We start from the raw sequence: 9,183 nt of genomic DNA, 5'->3' as shown, positions 1-9,183 counted from the left end.
TTTCAAAGTTCTGGGTTATATAAAATCAGAATCTGTGAGAGCCACATTTTTCATAAGTGTACTAAGTCACATTTACCTGCTTCTACTATTTATGTGTTTTATTTAAAAAAATAAAAAGTAACATCAACAACCGGCTGCAAGAAAGATTTTAAACGCTGAGTAATGAAAATAACAAATAACATACTTTTCATATAAAACACTGGCTCTCTTCCAGGAAACTGTAGAAATGCATTCGAAATCCATAGAAAACCCCATAGTGAAGTACTTGAACTTGGAAAAACGTTCCGAAGCGAGTAAGAATCTGAGAGGGGAGTTTCACAGAAGGCTGTTCTTTTATTTTTGCAGACACATTTGAAACAACAAGGTTAATTTCATTCCATTTTCCAGACTTACACATCCCGAGAGCGAGAATATCGTCATTTCAGAAGTAGAATAAGTTTCTTATACTAAAACTAGAAAGCGTGGTTAGTGGTACAGTGTTGGGGGTGGGGAAACAACCTCGTTAAAATATTTCAGGGAAAGAAGCAACAATAAAACAAATTGCAAGTCAAGTTGCTGCACTAAACTGCAAAAGCAGCTTAGACCCTTAAACAGATGCAAAAGGAATAAAATAAATGCGGAAGAAAAAAGGCCGATAAAGTTTCTGGCTACAATACAAGAGACATATCATTACCATATGATCTAATGTGGGTGTCAGCCGGATTGTGTTCATTGAGGGAAACCTTATTTTTTAACCGAGCTATGGAGTAGAAGCAGGAGGTTTTCAACCTAGTGACAGTAGCACAGCAGAATCGACCCCCTCCTTTTTTCCACACCTGCAAACTCCTTTGCTTGGGCTGAATATTTAGTGTAATTACATCTCAGCTTTGAGGGCTCCTGTGGCAAATACCCGGATTAAAAGGTATGGTTTTCAATAATTGTCCTGAACTGTACTACAGACTAATAAAACTTTGTTCAAGTCGAGAGCAAAAGGGAATGTTTGGTGAGAAGAAGAAAAGAACAAACTCCTGCTAAACTTTTAATAATCTTTATGCAACATTTTAAACAAATACTGCTTAAAAGCAGAAGTAAAATATTTGGTTAATTGATTGAATGCATTGCTTTGGGCTTTTCTCTTCTGTTCTTGCAAAGATTCTTATTAAAAAAACTGTAACCTAACACCATGAGTGTATTGATGCTTTTGTATTCATACTAATGAAATGTTTAGCTCTTTATGAAGTGTTAACAGAAAAGTATTCTAAACTAATATACTATTATTCATAGTTAGATTATATGTTTAAGGATTTATTTCCCTCCTGAATTCTTGTATACTTTATAAACTTTTAAAACTTCAAAGAAGTGAACTCCGCTGATCAGCTGCAGAGAAAATGTATATTTCTATAACCCTAGCAATGAATAAACATTATTACCAGAGAGGTGAAAGTAAACATTGAAAATATATATTATACTAAGGATATGATATATTTTAACAGTTGCATGACTCCTTGACTATAAAGAAGCTTCTCTATCAGTTTTTTAATGCAAGTGAAATTTTACTATAAGGTGCATTCACTTTGAAATGCGATGGGTTGACTTTTGTTCTAACTTTAAAAAGGGTAACCCGATGACCGCTGCCTAAGTGTGCTCCCACTGATGTAAATGCCTGTGGCTTTTTCTTCCTCCAGCTTCTTTTACCCGGAAAAGAAGCCAAATGCTTTTTATAGTAGCCCTTACTTATGGATAAATGCTGCTTTTATTATTTATGTCATTCCTGGAGTTTGGAATTCACCTAGTACTAGAGGATTTAATTTGCCTTTGCATTTACAGTTTTCCTTGTCTCTTGAGGGTTAAATTTTGCTTTGAAAGTCACAGGGAAGGTATAAGTGACACTACACAAATGTTGATCCAAATGATATAGTTAATTGAATGGGCAGAAACAATTTTGAGAAGGAGCTGGAGAATGTGGCTTTTGATAAAACATTGACAAACCATGGCAGCTAGCATTACTGGAAGCTCACATTACATGCGTACATTTTGAGAATACTTAAAACAATTTTAATGAAGTGTAAAAAGTATATCATCTCAATAACAGCCTCATTGTTTTATAGAGGGAATTACTGTTTGCCCTTTATTTCTTTTGTGATTTTCTAAAGAGGGAAGGATTGATTGAAGAAATCATAAGTAACAACAGCTAAGCCTAATTGCTTTAAGATGCTGGGTCTTCAAGTAGCATAACACTAATGTAAAAGAAATTATTTCAAAGAAGAATTTGCAAAAAACAAGTGTTCTTTAGGACATTCAGGGTTAAAATGCATGCATATACAAACACACAGAGATACAAGCAAATGTATATAGTATAAAAATAAGTAATTAAAATTGCAAGCTGTCTAACTGTATTCAGCTTCTTTCAGAAATATTGTGCAGTTTCCCCCATTTACCAAGAGTAAATAAGTCAAAATGATGATACTGTTCCTCGGAACATGTGCTTGTTTGGGTTGTTAGTGAAACAACCAGGCATTTTCTACTCTGCAGAAAGTATTATAAAGCGGCATCTGCATTAACTTTTGTTGCTATTTATTAAATCTGTAATTACTTTGCTTCATCTTTCTTCTAAAACTGTAAGGCATTAAATATGCAAGCCTTGCAAACTTGTGGTAAACTGTAAACACTGCATTTTAATGTGAAACAGATAGAAAACCTTCCTTTAGATCACTCCAAGCAAATGCCCTGCCAAAACAATAGTCTCCTCTTAAAGAAAAAGTATCCGTGAAGAAATGGGTCCTACAGAAAACAATACTGAACTTAGAGTAACGATGTAAATGATAATTTTTATCATTGTGTTTTAAATACAGAGCCACAAGTCTATTGTATATACCACTTTAAACAAGCTTCACTACTAAAAGTAAACTAAGAACAAAGGTGTAAGTAATTGAAAACATTTGATTTTTCTTTAGTGGCAAAAACTTTTAGAAGATATACTCAGTTAATCCATGAAAGGATTTCTTTTCTTTTCTGTTTTGCTCTTTTGCTTTGCTACTATTAGATAATATGACTCAAAACATCTGCTTCATTCTAATTATGAATGTGCAGCCTCAATACAGATTCTTATAATTGTTCAATTTAAAGTAGAGATGATGCAATTTGCTTTGGGAACACTTAAAAGGCCCTCAAGGGGATTTTAAGACATTTCTTCTCAAAAATGGACTTCCTGCTCTCTCTATATCAGCTATAGTACTTTTTGTTATTTAGCTTTATTATTCAGAATTGTTTAGCTCACCTCAGTGCTTGTTGAGTGAATGAATTTCTCAAAACTGTACTTTTTTGGTCTATTTTTGTTTTACAGATGATACCTATTAGTAAAGAACGGGTAACTTACACATTATAAGTATTAACTAGAATTTTCCATACAAATTTATTGACTCACAAAAAATAACCAATTTTGGAATGCTAGCTAATAGATTTACTTTTAAATGTGAAATATGCTTATAGTAACTTGAGGCTTTCCATGTGACACCCTTCTTATATTAGCAATTTAGGATCAAAATAGAAGGTAATATTGTATTTAAAAAAATGAAACTGATTGGTGGCTTGAAGCATATGGAATAAATTTCCTTGTTAATAAACTGATGGTCAACTGAATCATTTGTGTGTAAAATATTGTGCAAGGCCTGGGTACAGAAGAAGGAATAATAAGACACGCCCTGAAGGAGTACATGATGAGGGGGTCGGGGACAGACCGAGCATACAAAGCAAATTGCAATATAATGTGATAAGTTCTTTAAAAGAGTTAAAAGCAACGTGCTTTGGGAGCGCAGAGGAGGTAGACAGCAGCATTCTGGCTGGATGAGCCAGGGAAAGCAGGAGGAAAATCTGTTATCTCATTTAATCTGTCCAGTTTTCCTACAAGGTAGGTGTTCTACAACGGCAAGTGGCTTTGGGTATGAGGACTGAGGTGGGATCTGGTGGTCGATGAAAAATGGAGAGAAATGTGGCTAGAAATATTAGTTGGCATCAAATTATGAGTGGCTTTCCGTGTAATGCAAAGATTGGGGACATTATTGGCAAACCCTGGGAAATCAACGAAGTGTTTTCAGTAGAAATTAATAGGGTAAAATTTAATCTTTTTGAAGGTCACTCGGGCAGTAGAGTGGAAGATGACTTGGAAGGGAGGAAGCCTTTAAAGTAGAAGAGAGAAGCCCTTTGTAACAGTTCAGGGAATGACAGGAAGGCCTAGCCCAAGAACAGTGCTAACATGGAGAAGTGGGCTCTGCTTCTAGAGATGATTTTGAAGCAGGACTTTGAGATCCTGTGTGTAGTTGGAACTTTGTAGCAAAGCTTATGTTGAGTGAGCATATAAAAGTTCAAACTGATTCCTCGTCCAGGAAATAATGTGCATAGGATGTGAATATAAACTAGATTAACTTCACTTAGACCCAAATTTGAAGAGATTTAAATAATATTTAAATTTCTCCTCATAAGTAAATAACTGTCAAGTGAGACAATAGTTACCTTGTCACTTTTAATTTTTTAATTTTTTTTGTCTTTTTGAGGCAGGGTCTCATTGTGCAGTTCAGGCTGGCCTTGAGCTCACTTTGTAGCCCAGGCTGGTCTCAAACTTGCAATGATCCTCCTGCCTCAGCCTCCCGAGTGCTGGGATTACAGGCATGTGCCACCACGCCTGGCACCTTGTCACCTTTCAAGTGAATTGTTAATGCTCACTCCTTCATCAGAATAAATATTAATTTTCCACTTTGCTGTGTGCTTGCCTACTAGGGGTGAGATGTAAGAAAGAACTACGCCTGAAGCAACCCTATTCTTCCTCAACTTTTCATTTTTTCCTAGGTCTCCAGGTTGTGAAAATATATGAGCTAAATCATGAAGGCCATCATCATCTTCGTCCTGCTTGCACAAGTTTCTTGGGCCGGACCATTTCAACAGAGAGGCTTATTTGACTTTATGTTAGAAGACGAGGCCTCTGGGATTGGCCCGGACGAACGTGTTCCTCCCGGGTTTCCCGAGCTGGAGCTGCCCTCCCCGGGACCTGTGTGTCCCTTCCGCTGTCAGTGCCACCTTCGCGTTGTTCAGTGTTCTGATCTGGGTAAGTGAGCTGTAGGCTCTGCTTGCCTGGCTTGTTTGTTGTACTCATGGTACTGGTTTCTCGGACAGTTTAGTGTTTTTCAGTTTTAATGTCTGCAACTCCAAAGTCGAGGGACAGTGCCACCTAATGAGGGGTAAAGGGAGCAGAAGGCAGAAAGAGAAATAACGTACTTCAGGACACATTTGCTTCTTTCTTTCCCTTTTCAAAGTCAAGATGCCCTCAGTTTGTTCTCTTGGATAAGTCACTTTCCCAGAAATTTTCTAAGCGTTGTGATGCTTCCTTCTGCAAACAAAATAAAACAAAACCCTAAGAGCAACAACCACAACAACCCCAATGTCCTGTGTTCTATAATTCCAAAATAATGATGTATTTTAATTGTATGTTTCATTTTCACAAAATCTTAACTATTAAGAAAATCTGGACAATCTCTCTTCTCTGACCGCTACTGAATTGTAAAGTGTGCAGGGTTATCAGAAATAAGGTAAAGTTCACACAAACCAAACAAAGCTTATCTTCCAAGTACCAAGATATTCCCTTAATCTCTGGGTATTTGTTTTACCATTACCTTTGGCATTTTTCTGATAATGCTGTTTATATTCTTTAAACAGTTTCAAAGAAAATATTTGTAACTAAAGTCTAGTGTAAATATTCTGTATAATCTCAGGGCATATATCTTTAACCTAATACTCCAAAGACAGTCTGATTTATCCTTTTTTAACAAAAATTTGGCCTGGAAATTCTGAAAGCAACATGCTTAAGAGATAAATCTCCAGAAGGTTTGAAGGCCCAGTGGACAGGCCAAAGGGGAATGAACTTAGTTTACATGCCAGCTGATTTATATTCCTCCCTTTTGGGGGGGTCGTATTTGCTTGTTGAAAAAAAAAAAGAGTGCAAAGCAATCCTCACCTGATGATTCTACCATGAGCATACCCTTCTGGAAAAAGTCTAACAAAGTACTAAGGCATTTCTTTCAGAATCCTGTATCTACCCAGGACATCCCTGCTAACAATATTTTGCAGAAAACATTTGCAACTATATTTTCCAGTTGGAATAAACTATGGAGAGGAAGTTAGACCAATAAAAAACACACTTGATGGTAACAACCAAAAACAATTTCCTCCATGATGACAGGCACTGCCTACCCATTGAAAACCCTAAAAGAAAGGATATTAAACACCTTTCAAAGGCTAACGGAGAATTACACAGTATTCATGCATTCATTCATTCACTGCATAGACTGAGAGCCCACCAGCAGTAAATTTCTGAACTCTTGGAGGAAGAGATGAAGATCAGTGAGTCCGTGGGCTTGTGACTCTCACACTCTAATGGTGGTGACTATTTCTTTTCTAATCATATATTTGGCATGGCAGAGATTGGATTGCTATAAACTTCTCCAGAAACTTCTAGAAGTATCTAGAGATAATCTGTATTGCTGACTTGAGTAGTAAGATATTGTGACTGAAAAAAAAGTCCAAAGAAAGAGTCACCATTTGATGGAGAAACTTAAGAATATCTTTTTTATTTTTGATGTCACTACAGTGGAATAGTCAACATCCTGAGACATGTGACACAAGTTAAATTTCATTTTACCTATGATAGCAGGGTTGGAAGGATTTGTTATGACTCCCAAAACATGTAATATCAAAAACTGAAAGGATATTACTTTTGAGGAGGGGTTGGTCAGTTTACAGAGGTTTTCTTTTCCTTTAAATATAATTTTACTGTGTTTCCATGACAAATATTTCATAAAGCTTGACTCTGATGAAAGCAGTGGATGAGTTTTCTAATTGTTTAGCATATGAAGCACACAAGCCTATTGTTTAAAAGTAAACAGAAAAACGTGATTATAAGACACATCCAACTCATTGACCTGGGGATCTCAGGATATAGATTTTGTTGTTGTTAAGCATTTACTTTGTTTATAGATGCCAAAGCTATTTTTTCTACATGTTATCCTTTTCTTTCCATACAGTCAAAATATACATCATTTCTCTGGTACACATAGACTTGCTGACTACTATGTGCTAAGGAAGTAGCTAAGACTGTAATGACTTGTTTCTTGAGAAGATAAGTTTTATCAAGATAAGTTCCAATAATCAATGGTGGTTCAAACAAGATACTTGGAGTAATTCAGACATGAATATTTAAATATACTACACAATTTTTAATGATATATTTTAAGGCAGAAACTACATTCCTTAGAGTGATGAGAAATGCCTTTATCTTTAAATAAACAAACTAGGTTTATTCACACTTCTTTACAATTATCTCACTTTTGGTCACAAGAAAATTTTGGGCAGCTCTTCAAAGCCTGGACATCTTCACTTGAAGAACAATCATTGTCAGTCTTAGAGATCCCATTAGATGAGGAAGTCCCTGGCTCAGTACAGCTCAATAAATATCTTGGTTATATAATGATTAAGTGGAATACAAGATGAAAGAAAAATAGAAAGAAAAGGAAGAAGGGATGAGCAACGTCACTCATAGTAAAGTCGTTTGCTTATTTTGTATTACCTGAACACGAAGCTGAAACTTTTGTAATAAAGAAAAAAATGCAATACATTCTGGGATACAAAATGTTAATTAGTATCAAACAATATTGTAATGTTGTTTTCAGGATTATTTTTTGTCAGAATTTTTTTTTTCTTTTTTGTCCTGCTGAGGATCAAACTAGGGCCTCATCACGGCAGGCCAACTCTCAAATACTAGATTACACCCTCTTGCCAGAGCTTTTAGCAAGGAGAGAGGAGCCAAGATGTTGAAGAACAAAAATCCTTTGTCATCTTCTAATCTAAACACTGTTTAACACAAGCAAACATTTTATTGCAATGTTTGTCTCTTTTATTTTCCATGAAGAGGATTTCTGGTAAAGTTTCTCATCACAATTTTAAACAGTTCTTTCAAAGCTAGGAAATATATACTTTGGAATTGAAATTGTTTAATTACTTTGTGGGAAATTTTAAGGCAATCTGGAAGATGTATTGATTCATTTAATCCCTGGATGTCATTCATCAGAGTAGAATTTTAATATGCTTTTCCAGACCATGGGAAACTGTGGAAGTAAAATGAATTCTCCATAGAGTGGCCAAGTCGTTTGGCAGAATTTGTTGCAAATTAGCTTGCAATTTGAACCAGCACTTTCTGAGACCCAAATCATCTCTTCTTTCTCTATCTATCCTCTTCAGACATAAAATAATATATTCTCTATCATTACATTTATAAAAACAATAAGAACAGAGAATAAATATTTGCAAATTTACATATCAGTAAACTACCTCAAAATAAGAAACTCAATGTGTAATTCATTCTATTAAAATTTATTTTAACTGACTCATAAAAAATATACAAATTTTATGCTGCATGTCATGGCACACACTTATAATCCCACCATTCGGGAGGCAGAAGGGAGAAGATTGCTGTGAGTTTAAGGCCAGCCTGGGATACATAGTGAGTTCAAGGCCAACCTAAGCTACACAGGCAGATTCTATCTCAGAAAACAATAATGACCATAAAAAATTGCACATATTAATGAGGTACCCTGTGATATTTCAAGGGAGTATAAGTTAAACATACCATTTCTTCAAATAGTTATTTGCTTGGTAAAAACATTCAAAATCCTTTCTTTGAGCTTTCGAAATGTTTAGTATAAAATTATACCGTATGCTCACCTACTGTGCAATAAATAGCACAGAGGAACATCTTGGCCCTGTCTAACTATAGCTTAGTACTCATTGATCAGCTTCTCTCCATCACTCCCTTCCCTTCATGTGGTACTTTTTGTTCTGTGCATGGCTTAGTTCACTCAACATAATTAGCTCCAGTTCTGTCCACTTTGTTGTAAATGATAGAATTCCATTCTTTTTATGGCTGTATAGTGTTCCATTATGTTACATATGTCAATTTTCCTTTATACACTCATCAGTTAATGGATGCTACAAATGGGAGTGAGTCACCTTAGAAAGGTTCAGCACAAGCAAGGAAACAATACAGGGAAGAGACAACCCATGGAACAAGAGAACATGCTTGTGAACTACAAATCTGATAGGGACTGAATATTTAAGGCATCTTCCTTCCAAATCTGATAGGGACTGAATATTTAAGGCATC

The 9,183-nt window shown here is 35.6% G+C and overlaps 1 protein-coding gene across 2 annotated transcripts in view; it reads left to right on the top strand.

Moving 5' to 3' along the window:
* The first annotated feature begins 558 nt into the window (after positions 1-558).
* Positions 559-9,183, top strand: part of Dcn (decorin) — a 36,420-nt gene continuing 27,795 nt past the window's right edge. Inside the window, exons 1-2 of one of the 2 annotated variants that reach the window (XM_005374450.2) lie at positions 559-901; positions 4,822-5,077. In XM_005374450.2, coding sequence (XP_005374507.1) covers positions 4,855-5,077 — 223 coding nt within the window. In that variant the 5' untranslated portion in view covers positions 559-901; positions 4,822-4,854. Of the gene's footprint in view, positions 902-3,706; positions 3,887-4,821; positions 5,078-9,183 lie in introns of those variants that run through there. The other variant, XM_005374451.1, reaches the window with a different exon arrangement.

The sequence above is a fragment of the Chinchilla lanigera genome, unplaced genomic scaffold, assembly GCF_000276665.1.
Source record: "Chinchilla lanigera isolate Chin_1 unplaced genomic scaffold, ChiLan1.0 scaffold00004, whole genome shotgun sequence".
NCBI lineage: Eukaryota > Metazoa > Chordata > Mammalia > Rodentia > Chinchillidae > Chinchilla > Chinchilla lanigera.
This window is presented reverse-complemented; position numbering and strand designations above follow the sequence as displayed.